Raw genomic sequence first — 15,234 nt, forward strand, 5'->3', positions numbered from 1 at the left:
ATTCTCGGTTCTTCCCATCCAGGGGTCCTTCGGTTCCTCTTCATCTGTTTCTCTCCTTTTCACTCACTCAATGCCTGACCTTTCCTCACTCTCTCCTCACTCTCCTACAGGTGCCGTGTGTCTGCAGTGTGAACATTCTCGTCCCTGAAGACTGGGTGACCCCTTTGCCCTGCATTGATGCTACAGAACAGGCAGCATCTCAGTGAGGAGGGGGTTTCCTTGCCCAGGGTGACCAGCCAGCAGGGAGAGTTCATTCTGAGTTCGAAGCTTATGTCAAAACAGGTGGATGTCACAGATATTGCCCATCTCTAAGTAGCACTGACCATAGTCTCAGGCCTTAGCACATCTGTGTCAGGACCTAGCTTAGCAATACCTCCTCCCCAACCCCCCTGCCCGCCTCCACCCCCACCCCTCCAGTTCTGTGGCCCCTATACCGTAGCTGCCTCTCTAACATCTGAAAAAGCCAAATTTTAAAGAAAGGTTTTCCAGTCTCTGAACCCCTTCAGACCTGGGCTGCCTAGTGGTCATGGCTCTCTTTTCACGTTCCTTGCTTTGAATCCAGTTCCCTTCCAGTGGCTAGAGAGTGACACAAGTGTTACTGGAAGATATGCGGCCACTTCTTCCCCAAGGCTGCGGGCAGTATTTTCTCCTTTCCCTCGCAGCTTTCCTAACCCTTCCATCGGCCTCCCTTCCTTTAGCCACCTCCTGTCAAGAGGACACAACGGAAAACCACCCTGCTTTAGCAAGCCCAGCCCACCCCTGGTCCACAGTACCTGACAGAGCTCCACCGCCACCAGCACTTACGGAATCAGAGCCATGAGTCCTGTGTCCCCTCCTGGTCCAGAGCATGTCCCGTGACAGGGATGAGAGGAGACGAGGGAATCAGCTGTGTGTTTTCATCGAGGCTGAGAAATGAGCAACCGTGCCCAACTTTCCAGCTTTGGGCGTGGGATCTCGGGTGCAGATGTACGCAGTGCCCTATCACAGTCATCATTTTTGTTTTGTTGTTTTGTTTTGTTTTGTTTTCCCTTCACCCTCTGAGCTCAGAGCTTTCACGACTTCAAAATTCTGGGTTCCACTTTGGGAAGCACACAAATGCAATCCCATCAGAGGGGTTGAAGAACCACACGCTCCCACATAGCACCTGGTAGATGGTTTCATGCTATTCTTTGAGTTACATCCTCTTTCTTGCAACTCAAGAAAGCTGTGCAGAGGCATGGGGCTCAAGGAGGGAGGGGACATGCCCAAAGGCTACCATTGGTAAGGAGCAGCGTCCTTTTAGAGCACAAGACAGGACAGGTCGGGGATCTCTATTTTCTTCTCCATTCCACGGATGACAGGAGATAGCTGAGGCCAGGTGGGCTGTGTGACTTAAGAGTCCCTTCTCTCCAGTGGGGCCAGCTCACCGCCTTTGCAAGTGCTTGGTGCTAAACCTTTATGAAGCCCTAGACTGGCCTCATCTCTGTCCTGAATATGTGGGTGCTACTTGAACTCTCAGATTCCTGGAGGGAGCCCTAGATTTTTTTTTTAAGAAGATGTATGTATTTTTAAAAAAATTAGTTGTATGTATGTATTTTTTTACAGCACGAGCCAGAGGGGCAGAGGGGCAGAGGGAGAGAGAATGTCAAGCAGACTCTGCACTGAGCACAGAGCCCTACACAGGGCTCAATCTCACGATCCCATGATCAGGACCTGAGCAGAGACCAAGAGTTGATCCCTTAACAGACTGCACTGGGAGCCCTAGATCTTGACTGCACTTGTGCTGGTGATAGGAGATTTGCTAACTACCTAGGCAGATAATGTAGGAAGATGAGAATTGAGGTGGGGTTGGGGAGCAAGGCACAAGGGAAGCAGGGCAGGGGCTCCCTGTGAGCCCAGGATCTAGAAGGGATGACTTTTGGGCACTGGACCTGTCCTGAAAGCCCACAGCCACCTTGGGAGACATTTACTGTGACATTTACTCAGTGCTGTGAGTTCACGGTCTCTCACAATTTAGCTCCCCCAGGTACACTTAACGTGTCCAAAAAAGTGTATGTATATAACTCTTGTGCTGTTTCCTGTGACCAAAACAGCAATTGTCAACTTTTAACACATATGTGGAATCCCAGAGAATGTCCACCTGTGTCTTTAAGGTGGAGTACCCAGGGTTATGGAGATACAGGTACTTGATATTCACCTTCTACCCTTCTCAGAAAAAATGCTGAGCACAGAACCCCAATGTTTATTTTTATTTATAATACAGACTACAGTTATAAAATACTCTGCACATTATAAGGTATATGTAGTGGGAATTTTAAAATGGATAAGTAAATCTATGATAAAACATTTTTATATTTTTATTATTGGGGCACCTGGGTTGCTCAGTCGATTAAGTGACTGCCTTCAGCTCAGGTCATGATCCCAGGGTTCTGGGATTGAGTCCCACCTTGGGCTCAAGCCTGCTTCCTCTGCCTGCCACTTCCCCTGCTTGTGCTCTCTCTTTCTCTGCCAAATAAATAAAATCTTTTTTAAAATGTGCTGTAATCAATATCATGATATTTCATAAAATCCAAGTAAAGGTTAAGCAGTATAGACTGAGAAGTGGTAAGGACTACATAAACTCTAACAAACTCAGAACACTCTTACTAAGGTAACTTAGCCCCTAAGTCTCAGGTTCTGCCTTTCCTGAAACAAATTCTTGAGAACAGCTATCTGATTGTCTCACCCTATCTGATTTTATCAGCCATTGGTAGCATGATATAACTTGTTGATCCTGATGTCATGGCTGGAGGGCAGATCTAGAAGGGCTGTGAGAACAGATGATGCATCCTACTCCTTTTCACCCATGGCTTCCCATTCACACTATTTCAGAGGTGCCCAATTGCATGATTTCATTTGCAACAGTCATGCCCCCAGTCAGAGACAACAAATGTCACATCCATAAACTGCTTCTAATAAATATCATATACGTTGTCCAGCACAGTCCTGTTGTGCCTTTTTGCAACTTATAGACCAAGTTGAAAATTTGAGTAAGACCAAATCCATCCAAAAGAAGCAAATGGAAGAGAAAAAATTTTATAAAAAGGAATAATAAAGTTTTTCAAATTTTTAACAACCCGAGAAGAAAGAACAAATATCTAGAGAGAGCAGAGCTAATTTCTGCAAGTGGTGACAAGGCAGTAATTGGAAGATAAGATATTCTTTTTCTCCCCCCGACACATTCTCTTCACTTATTTGGCTTCTCAGTTGACCATGTTAATGCAGTCATATTTCTTGAGTTTTTTCTCCAGTTCATAGAGGGACCTGAGTAATAAGACTTGAAAAGATGGTGTTGTTTTTTTGCAAATGACTTAGAAATTTGGAGACAGAAAGACGTCTATAGAGAAATACTACAGATCATTCTAGGGAACCGGGAACCCTCCTGTCCAACTGCTGTGGCATCTTCTCAAGGAAGCTGACCAGGCGTCAAATATGTTTAGTTGACAAATACAACTCTAGTCATATTATTTCCAGGATTCAGTTGTTTCCAAAATCCTATGAGTACAATCCAACACTTTAGCATTTATAATAGACATCTGATAAACAATTCAAATCTCCCTTTAAGACCTAAGGACCTACTCCGTCTGGCTACTGATAGGGCTGCGAACTGACAGCCCTCCTACATAGGCCCTCTCTGGAAACTCCTCTTGTTAGCCCAAAGTTCTTTCCCCCTCCTGGGGGTAGCCTGTATCCAATTACTGGTCCAGGTCGGGTAGAAAGGCCTGGCACCCACACTCTTCCTCTAAAGGGTCATCTCAGCTTCACAGCTCCCTTGGGATCAGCTAACACCCTGAGAGGACTGCACTGCAGCTCAATTTCTCTGCCCCAGTTGTTGGCCAGTGCACATCCCAATAAACCCCTTGCAGGTAATAATCTCTCATCTCAGGGTCTGCTTGGGTGTCTGACCTCCAACATCACAATATACAAGATCATCCATTTGGGGCCTCCGGAAACCCAAGCTGGCATGATATTCTCCCAGACAGGTATATACGCTCTTATGTGTGCCACTTTCTCTTTCTTGTTCTTCATGACTCATTTAAGACTGTTGCTTTCACTGGAAAGCCCTGATAGTCTGAGTCTACTAATCTCTCAGAGCACAACTCCTATCATGTGGCATATGGCATTAAAATGTAACAGATCGGGGCGCCTGGGTGGCTCAGTGGGTTAAAGCCTCTGCCTTTGGCTCAGGTCATGATCTCAGGGTCCTGGGATGGAGCCCCACTCGGGCTCTCTGCTCAGTAAGGAGCCTGCTTCCTCCTCCTCTCTCTCTCTCTCTCTCTGCCTGCTTCTCTGCCTACTTGTGATGTCTGTCTGTCAAATAAATAAATAAAATCTTAAAAAAAATGCAACAGATCATGTTTCTTTCTTCCAATTAGACTAGGAGCTAATCCATGGTGAGGATGTGACTCTTGATCTCTTTACCTACATTGTATAATACAATCTTTCACACATAACAACACATTCTGAATCTTGACTGAATAGAAAAATATAAAAACAATGTAGTTTTAAAGGAAAGGAGGGATAAATGGATACCACATTGTCCTGACCCTCTGGGGCATGTGAGCAGAATCTCTGTCTCGAGCGAGAGGAGGGAAGCCTGATTCCAGTTTGCCTTACCAAGACATTCAAAACAATGAGACAGCTCTGCTTCCCCGGTTCTGCTAAGGGATTATATCTTTTTTTTTTTTTTTTTTTTTTAGCCCTTTCACTCTTTCTAGATGGACCATTTGAATTAGCTATTTTCTTGGAGTCAAAAATGAATATCTCTCTTTCTCTGATAAAAAGTTAATTTATATCATTAGAGTAAGGGCACAGTAACATAGTAACATAATGACCTCAGATATAGGTCAGAAGACTGTGGAGTTTCTCTTCTAATGGGCTATGTTTGGGTCTATGCAGATGGTCATTTCTGAATACTGTGTACTCTGTTTGCTGGAGGTCCCATTAAGGCTGATGGAGGTTCAGGGTCTAATTCTACAAACCTATGAGGAGGATTAGAGGGCCCCCTCTCACAGCCACCTGACTTTCCTTTGCCACAGGTGATGGAGCAGGGCAAGAGCAATCCAGTTTGGGGACTGAATCTCTTCTCTCTGACCTGTGTGGGGGATCCTTCCAAGGGGCTCTGCAATCTTGGCCGTGGAGTTTGTTCTTGAAACATAGATAACTGAGGAGGGAAAGGAGAAGTTGGGAAGTGTACTTCCTCCTCAAGCAAGGAGGAAGTACTGAAAGACAGAATGGGGGAGCAGGTTCTAGTACCTGCATGCTCCGTGTGTTGAAAGTAAAAGGTCAGTGGTGGGGAACATGATCCTTGGATGTTATGGGATCCAGTGATAAAAATGGATTTGGAGGTGGTGATAAAATGGAAAGTGAGGGGTAAAATGGCCCAGCAGGTAGGGAAAGGTTGGAGGTAAAGAGGTCAGAATGAGTGATGACCCAGTGGATCCCAAAGATAACAGAGCACAGTCTTCCCCAGGCACCTCACCCGCACCCCCCTGCCCCAGAAAAGAATGAGTGCTCCCAGAGTTGCTTAGCTGCTCCAGAAAGATACCCTCAAAAAGGAGCACATCCCCTGTAGGAGACAGAAGGTTCAGAGCGCTTCCGGAAGCAGACCGGGGGCAGGTCAGTGTGCCACATAGCCCTTTACCAGGAAGGCTCTGCGTGTCTGGACTTTCCTCAGTTTCCATACTTTGGCAGAATTAACATTTCTGATGGGAGGAGAGAGTGATAGATGAACTCTCTGGCCAATCGGCCACACTCACTCCAAGGAGTGTTTAGATATTATTTATTTACATCGACAAAGATAACCCAGTCATCGGATGCCGTCAGTGTGATTGGAAACCCACTTTCCATAACTGTTTCATGGTCTTGGTATATTCTTTAGCCACTGGACTCTGCATGCCTTCCGGGTGTTTTATCTTAATCACAAGGTTCCGTGTTTCACTCAAATTAATGTACTTTTAATTTGGGAAATCTACTGAGAAAAACAAACAAACAAACAAACCCAAATGCTATGCAAGGATGACCAGAAGGTCTCAGTGTGTTTTAATTAGGGGCTATCATCATGAAAAGCAGGCAACCGCTCTTAGAAACTTTCATTAACACCTATTCTGTGACGAATCAGGTGACATCCTCTCCTTCCAGGAGTTCTCCTCTTCTGGGAACAGAACAGAACAGAACAGGAACATAGATAAGGTAATTAGTGCCGAAAAAGAAAAAAGAAAAAAGAAACTACAGGGCAGCTCTAGGCATTCCGCATTGTTAAGAACTCTGCCAAGGAATTAGCATTCAATGGAGATGTGATAATTAGCTGGGTTTTTCACAAGGGGTGATTGGGAAATTTCCAGACAGACGAGGAGCAAGACTGCTCTCTTTTATTCCTGCGTGGGCATTAGAAAGGATGTTGCAATCCTGATGCAAAATTTGGATGAACCTATTTTCCTAATTATAAAAATGAAGAGATCTGATATAAAAAAAATGAAATTGTGAAACTGGGAATTTACTATTAGCAGGGAAATGTAATGCACCATGAAATATGAGCTTGTGCTCAAAATATCTTTGCAGTTTTTAACCCTCAGATTGTTAGGCTATATCCACCTCCTAGCCAGTCATTGATCAGGATCCATGAGTTTGCACAACAAGTTTGAGAAAGGAAACATTTTGGTCTTTTTCTCTCACCATAGCTGCCCTAGGCCCAAAGGTGCCATGTGGTACCTAAACATGAAGACTCATTCTTTGTATGGACGACTATAGTATGAGGCTGATTCCAATATGAGGGTCCATTCCTGCTAGGAGGGAGCCCTTTACCAGCGTGGGAAGAAAATTCCCCCAAAGGAGCACATCTACACACACCGGAAGCCTGCCTTCCACAGACTTGGTCTCTAGCCCCATCACCTTAGTCACCTTTCATTAGCCCACCTCGGGCTCTGTTATTAGCCCACAGTTACTGCACCTGCTTTCTGCTTCCTTGGAACGATGTTGCCTGCTGCCCTGAGGCTTCAGAAGTATTCAGCCTAAAAAAGGGAGACTTCTCTTCCATGTGTTTCTTACAAAATCTGGAAATCTCATTCAACTATTTATTTGTGTTAACCTGGGAAAACTTTTAGCCAGAAACCACAACAGGACTGGGAGCAAGCAGGTGTCCTGAAAGGGCAGCATAAGGAGAGGGAGGGAGGGAGGAGAGAGGGGAACTCCCTGGTAATTGGTGGCTGAAGAAGAAGAAAACTAGTGAAGGAACAGATCCAAGAGAGCAGCATGTCTTTCCCATTCCCATTCCATCCCATTCCAGTCTAGGAGGTTCCTCCCCGGTTCAGATACGGATGCCAGCCGCTATGCTGACTGAACAGAAATCAAACATGGCTTTGATGGAAGGCATCCCCGTTTTCTTCAGGTTTATGGCTAGAATTCAGCTGACTTCTGTCAGGCAGTGATCAAGAGCGAGATGGCACAGTTTCCAGCCAGTTTATAGAAGACATGTAATGGAGAAAATGAAGAAAATAGCACTTATTAAGTGGTGACTCCAGGGAAGAGGATGTCCTAAGGGATCTTAAATGTACTAATATAAGTACATTCTCATAAGTACTGATATAACTGATAGAAGTACTCCATTTTGGGGCGCCTGGGTGGCTCAGTGGGTTAAAGCCTCTGCCTTCGGCTCAGATCATGATCCCAGAGCCCTGAGATCGAGCCCCGCATCCAGCTCTTTGCTCAGCAGGGAGCCTGCTTCCTCCTCTCTCTCTCTCTCTGACTGCCTCTCTGCCTACTTGTGATCTCTGTCTGTCAAATGAATAAATAGAATCTTAATTTTTAAAAAAAAGTAGTCAATTTTTCTGAAAACTTTGTCTTGGGAAGTTGAGCAGACTTTGAACAAAACCGGAGTTCCATGTGGAATGCCACATAAAATCAGCAAGCAGAATCTTCCATAGTGAGTTATGGGTGATTCTTTAGGTCGGATTTCTGTTTGATTGATTGACTGATTGAATGAAGATTTCATTTTTTTATTTGAGAGAGAGCGTGAGAGAGCACAAGCAGGAGGAGCAGCAGAGGGAGAGGGAAGGAAGCAGACTTCCTGCTGAGCAGGGAGCCCAGCATAGAACTTGATCTCAGGATCCTGGGATCATGACCTGAGCCGAAGGCAGTTGCTTAACCGACTTGGCCACCAGGTGCTCTGGATTTCTGGTTTTTTAATTTTTTATTTTAACTTCTTCCTCTCTTTACCCTGGGCTTCAATTTTTGGCAGCTACATTTGTACTTTCTGATTACTTTCATCTATTTTTTGTTCCTTACCTTAGATTTTTGCGAAAGAGAAATTCTCTGATACAACTTTTTCTATCTGATGAAGAAGTTTCTCAGAATTTAATATTCATTGCAGTATGGTTATATCTGAGCCCACAAATTCTCATGATTTTTATAAAGCCAATGCTAACCTCTGTAGGACAGTTTAAAAGTTAATCAGGAAAGATCACTAAGCAAAAATATCCAAGAATAGAACAAGAAAATTTTTTTACAGATCTAGCTTTACCAGAAAATGAACTGGATTGTAATGCAGCAACAGCATAAATATGGGGCCAGTAAGGAAACATAGGTGGCCAGAATAATTAAGAAAATAATCCCAGAAATTGTTGTATTATCGTAGTAATTAAGTTTGGAATTAAAGGTATCTTAGATATTAATGCAGAAGGAAAGAACTTTCATTAAGTGGTAACGTAATAAATGCCTGGCGATCCAGACTCAAATCAATTTAGATTCTCATCTCAAGTCATAGATGAAAATAAAATCCTAATGAGATATAGAAAAACATGTGAAAGATTTAAAACATAAACAGGAACTGGCAGTTCATAAGCTCTATAGCAGAATGAGAATGGAACAGTATTGGTTCTACATGTTCAACATACTGGAACTCAAAGAAAATGGGAGAAAGAGGTACGTCATAGGACTGTAGCCACCGTCTACATGAGAGGTTTATACCTACTTTTAATAATTAAGAATATATAAAAATATAATGCATAAGGACAATACAAAACTAGTTAATGTTATAAAATAAAACCCAAATAAAGAGAACTAAAACTAGCAGACAAATGAAAAAATGTTCTAGTCCACTAGTACTTAAACATGGTTGAACAATGATGCTTGACATCCTAGCCTTTTATTTATTTTTTTAAAGATTTTATTTATTTGTCAGAGAGAGAGAGAGAGAGAGAGAGAGAGAGAGCACAAACAGGGGGAGCAGTAGGCAAAGGGAGAAGTAGACTCCCCACTAAGCAGGGAACCTGAGGCAAAACTCCCTCCCGGGACCCTGGGATCATGACCTAAGCCAAAGGCAGACTCTTAACTGACTGGTCCACCCATGTGTCCCAAGACATCACCATTTTTTATTCTCTCTCTTTTTTTTTTTTAAGATTTATTCATTTATTTGAGAGAGAGAGAGAGACTCTCAAGGAAACTGTGTGCTGAGGGTAGAGTTCCCACGCAGGGCTTCATCTCTTGTCTCTGAGATCAGGACCTGCGCCAAAATCAAGAGTCAGAAGCTTAACTGACTGAACCACTGAGGTGCCCCACGACACCGACTTTTGAACACATTTCTTCCCTTAAACATTCTCTCATCACCAGTCTCCTGGTTGTCCTATTGTGCTGCCTCTATTCCAGCATGCTTTTTCATGCTCCTTCTTCTTTTCACTACATGAAGTTGTGAAGATCTCTGCGGTTCAGTTTTTGGTAGTTTTCCTATTTTGTATTTCTACAAGACCTCATTTATTCCTTGGCCTTTTGGGAGCAGGTATACTTCAGCTCCCAAGCTTACATTTTTGCCACAGCACTGCAAATTCTAGAAATGTGCATCAAGTATCAAGGCTCAGTGTTTCTGCATCCTCCAGTTCCTGGGAATAGATGATAATTTTGTTTTCTTTTGCTGACCATGGTAGTATATGATGCAGTTGAAATTAATTAATTGATTGCCTAATGCTTTTATGTTTCCTTCCAACAAAAAGGAAAAGTTCCAAGAGGGCTGACATTTTTTTTTTTTGAAGATTTTATTTATTTATTTGAGAGGGAGAGAGAGCAAGCAGAGCACAAGAATAGGGGGAGGGAGAAGTAGACTCCCTGATGAGCAGGAAGCCTGATGCAGGCCTCAATTCCTGGAAGCCAATCCCAGGACACTGCCGGATCTTGACCGAGGTGGAAAGCAGCTACTTAATCAACTGAGCCACCCATGCCCCTGGCACTTCGTTTTCTTTATTCAGCTTTTTATCTTGAAGGCAAGGAAAGTGCCTGTGATTTAGCAACTTAAGTATTTAAATTGAATCTGATGGATGAATGAACTGTACCTTCAGCTGAGCTACAAAATAAGTCTTTGTGTTTATTAAAAATGAACAAATGCAAAAAGGTTTGACAGTAAAACTTTAAATAAAGAGAATAAAAATATAGGAATGCCTTGGTGGCTCAGTCCATTAGGCATTTGCCTTTGGCTCAGGTCATGAACCCAAGGTCCTGGAATCCAGTCCCACGTGGGGCTCCCTGCTTCTGCCTCTGCCTGCCACTACCCTCTTCTTCCTTGGGCTGTTATCTTTTAAAATACAGTTATATCCTTACTGGTTTGCATATGCAAAATAAACTAGTTAGATTTAAAAGACATTAAACTCTTCAAACCATGGGAAATCTTGGAAGAAATTGTGTCAAAATGTATTTATTCATATGGCAAAATTGACATTTACTACTGAAGAAATGCAAGTTAAACAAAATATCCATAAAGCAAAAATAAATATGGGGGAAATGCACAAACATTGCTGGTGACAACATTTCAGAAAGAAATGTTTATGTCTTGAATCCTTAGTGTTTATCTAAATACAGAGGAAACCTTTGTGCCTAGATTTTAGTTTATTAAGAGACTATAAAAAATGAAGTACAAGAAGGTATATATTCAGGAACAAATAATGGCCAAAGGAGACCACCTTTGTAGACTTTGTAGAGTCACCGGGAAGTTGTGTAGCCATTTAAAAATGTATGAGTGGAAAACAATTTAGAATTGTATTGCACGGCAAAAATTCAAGCTATATTATTTACATACTATGGTCACAACTTGGTATTTAGAGACACATAATATGCATTTTAATTGATTAGTAATATGAAAATATGAATCAAAATTATAATTGAGGTGTTACTAAAATTGTGCAGGATAAAAATCCTAACTCAAGCGCTTTAGTGAGGAACAGTTTTCAGCATCATGCCCGTAGGCCCTCTTCTGCCCTGTTTCTTTTCAATTTATACAAAAGCCGCATTTCATTGAAAAGGCAGAAGCCAGGAAGTGTAAATCTTAAAGAGAAAGTATGAATTTAGCCGGAGAGCTCCGCTGCCGTGCAAAGTTTATACCAAACTGGCAGCATCACAAACGCGCACCCGTTGGGGCCGACAGAATCCCCCACACGGAATAACCCGGAGAGGCCAGCCAGCTCGCGGGCATCCCGGGCCGCAGCTCCCCAACCGCCCCCTCGGCGCCGCCCGCTCCCTTCCTCCCCATCCCCCATACGCCCGCCCACTGACGCGAGCAGGCGGCTGCGCAGCCGCAGTAGCCGCCTCGGCCGCTCCTAACCCGGGGGATCCTGGGACGAGGCTTTTCCGGAAGGACGGGCTCGGCGTCCGCGGCTAGGTTGGTGTTCCAGGCCCAGACCCAAGCCAGGCCCGTGTTCCAGGCCCTCGTCCCAACACAGTCGCCGAGGCGGCGCTCTGGTGACCTCGGAGGGCGCAGCGGGCCGCTCGCTGAGGTGGCCGGCCTCGCCGCCTCGCGAGTCGCAGTACGTGGCGGCGCCTCGCCCTCGGCCGGGAGCGGAACTGCGGGAGGAGCGGCAGCGCAGGCCTGACCAGGTGAACCGGGTCCCTTAACCGCCTTCTGGTGAATCATCTGCATAATAATCAGATTTGAGCTCCGCAGCCCTCTGTGGTCCTGTTGGGGAACAGTTTTCGGTGGATGACTGACCGGTGTGTTGTGAGGGGCGCCACGGGGACTGCTTGCCCCTGAAAAGGAAAGCGCGCTCTCCCGCCCTCCAGGCTGCCTCGTTTCCTTGAAAGCTTTCGGGTTCTCACTGCGGGCTCGGGCACCGATCTGTGTGCCAGAGGAAGGCTTTCCCATGAAAGTGTCTCTTGGTAACGGCGAAATGGGCGTCTCCGCCCATCTGCAACCTTGCAAGGCAGGAACCACACGGTTTTTTACCAGCAATACTCACAGCTCGGTGGTATTGCAAGGCTTCGATCAGCTTAGAATAGAAGGCTTGCTTTGTGATGTGACCCTGGTACCCGGTGACGGAGATGAAATCTTCCCCGTCCACAGAGCTATGATGGCGTCTGCCAGTGATTATTTCAAGGCGATGTTCACAGGTGGAATGAAAGAACAGGATTTAATGTGCATTAAGCTTCATGGGGTGAACAAGGTTGGCCTGAAGAAAATAATTGATTTTATTTATACTGCAAAACTTTCCCTTAATATGGACAATCTCCAGGACACACTTGAAGCTGCCAGCTTTTTACAAATTTTACCTGTTTTGGACTTCTGTAAAGTATTTCTTATTTCAGGAGTCTCTTTAGATAACTGTGTTGAAGTTGGACGAATTGCTAACACCTACAATCTTATCGAAGTGGATAAATATGTCAACAATTTCATCCTGAAGAATTTTCCTGCTTTACTGAGTACTGGGGAGTTTCTGAAGCTCCCCTTTGAACGGCTTGCCTTTGTGCTTTCTAGTAATAGTCTTAAGCACTGTTCTGAACTTGAGCTCTTCAAGGCTGCCTGTCGCTGGCTAAGGTTGGAAGACCCTCGGATGGATTATGCTGCAAAATTAATGAAGAACATTCGATTTCCATTGATGACACCCCAGGATCTCATCAATTACGTGCAGACAGTAGATTTCATGAGAACAGACAATACCTGTGTGAATTTGCTTTTAGAAGCTAGCAATTACCAAATGATGCCGTATATGCAGCCAGTGATGCAGTCAGATAGAACTGCCATTCGATCTGACTCGACACACCTGGTCACCTTAGGAGGAGTTTTGAGACAGCAGCTGGTTGTCAGTAAAGAATTACGGATGTATGATGAAAGGGCACAAGAATGGAGATCTCTAGCCCCCATGGATGCTCCTCGATACCAGCATGGTATTGCTGTCATTGGAAACTTTCTTTACGTAGTTGGTGGTCAAAGCAATTATGATACGAAAGGAAAAACTGCTGTTGATACAGTTTTCAGGTTTGATCCTCGGTATAATAGGTGGATGCAGGTTGCATCACTAAATGAAAAGCGCACATTCTTCCACCTGAGTGCCCTCAAAGGACATTTATATGCTGTTGGTGGGCGGAGTGCAGCTGGTGAACTGGCCACAGTAGAATGTTACAACCCAAGGATGAATGAGTGGAGCTATGTTGCAAAAATGAGTGAACCCCACTATGGCCATGCTGGAACAGTGTATGGGGGCCTAATGTATATTTCAGGAGGAATTACTCATGACACCTTCCAGAATGAGCTCATGTGTTTTGACCCAGATACAGACAAATGGACACAGAAGGCTCCAATGACGACAGTCAGAGGTCTGCACTGCATGTGTACGGTTGGAGACAAGCTCTATGTCATTGGTGGCAATCACTTCAGAGGAACAAGTGATTATGATGATGTTCTAAGCTGTGAATACTATTCGCCAACCCTTGACCAGTGGACACCAATTGCTGCTATGTTAAGAGGTCAAAGTGATGTTGGAGTTGCCGTCTTTGAAAATAAAATCTATGTTGTAGGTGGATATTCTTGGAATAATCGTTGTATGGTAGAAATTGTCCAGAAATATGACCCAGAAAAGGATGAGTGGCATAAAGTTTTTGACCTTCCAGAATCACTTGGTGGCATTCGGGCTTGTACTCTCACAGTTTTTCCACCTGAGGAAAACCCTGGATCACCTTCTAGAGAATCACCTCTTTCAGCACCTTCGGATCATTCTTAGGACTAAAATGTAGTACCTTTGCAGTACATCATGGATGATCTCACACTTCCCCTTCAGTTGTATCTTATAATGATTGGTACAGTTATTAGATAAAATGGTAATTGATGTTATTTGTCTTGTTTAGTTCTGTGTTTGTCATATGGTTAACAAATGCATTCTGAAAATGTATTCAACATAGCCAGCTGTTTTAACAAATGTAAAAAGATATGTAGAAAAATGTTTGAGATGTGTTTGTGCTGTTGTGTTAAGTCAAATTGTAGGTGATTGTAGTAAATGTATAATTATGTTCATTATGCTTCAGAGCTGCAAGTTTTCATCTTTGACTTCAAAACATCAAAGGGAGGCTGCCTGCCCTGACCTAAAATAAACAAAAGGTCACCGATATTATCACCTACCTCCCTTTTTTCGTATAGTTTTTGGCATCGTTGCCAATTCACCTGATTGAGTGCATTGAGAATATGTGAAGTTTCTTAGATAGGAGAAGTAAACAGTGTAGCCCTAAGTCAGGGTTTTGTATCTCTCTCTGGAGAGGGAAGGGGAGAGAGAGAATATAAGTATGTATGTACATACATTACATACATGTGTATATACATCCATACACCCATACACATACACATTTAATTTTTAAATTGATTGTTATTTCAGCTATAGGGAAATTGTTTTTAAATTAATTTTTTTTCTTCTACCTAGCAGCTGTTTCTATTCAAGTGGGAATTCAGTACCAGAAAATAAGTATAGAGTCATACTAAATTGAGACAGATAAGGGCTACAACATATTAGGTTGACTACCAAATCTGTCATTTGGCTAAATTGTTATTTCAGATAAATCATATTACTTTTTCTGCTGTGTATTGTTTTCTATAGAGTTGCTTTTATACAGGCTATTTAGCAGAGTTCAGGCTTCTGAGAATTGGTTTTGCTGAGTAAGTTTAAGTAAGCTCTGCTATTCTGCCCTTTTGTTCAGTAAAACTTACATGAGGAAAGCTAAGAATGAAATATGCTGAACAAAGCTGTAGGATTTTAAGTTCAGTCTCCCAACTTAGTCATTCTAACATGATCGTTTGATTTGGGGTGGTTGCTAGTGTATGTCCTGAGCTTTGTGGGATCTGCCTCAAGGCTGTGATCTGAGCAAGCAGGAGATAGACTCAGTTCTGTTTCAGATCAGAAAAATGTCCCTTTGTCTGTGTCTAAAGAACAGGACCAACTTCAGATTCCCTAAGAAGCCAGTTACAGAAAGCCTAGGCCT

At 43.5% G+C, this 15,234-nt stretch overlaps 1 protein-coding gene across 1 annotated transcript; it reads left to right on the plus strand.

Moving 5' to 3' along the window:
- The first annotated feature begins 11,605 nt into the window (after positions 1–11,605).
- On the plus strand, positions 11,606–15,152 carry KLHL9 (kelch like family member 9). The gene has a single exon (XM_032306986.1). It carries the CDS (start codon positions 12,135–12,137, stop codon positions 13,986–13,988), a length of 1,854 nt encoding a protein of 617 aa, XP_032162877.1. The 5' UTR covers positions 11,606–12,134; the 3' UTR covers positions 13,989–15,152.
- Positions 15,153–15,234: the final 82 nt, after the last annotated feature.

Source organism: Mustela erminea, chromosome 12, assembly GCF_009829155.1.
Source record: "Mustela erminea isolate mMusErm1 chromosome 12, mMusErm1.Pri, whole genome shotgun sequence".
NCBI lineage: Eukaryota > Metazoa > Chordata > Mammalia > Carnivora > Mustelidae > Mustela > Mustela erminea.

Coding starts and splice junctions, on each gene's coding strand:
- KLHL9 (XM_032306986.1), top strand. CDS start 12,135: ATGAAAGTGTCTCTTGGTAACGGCGAAATGGGCGTCTCCGCCCATCTG.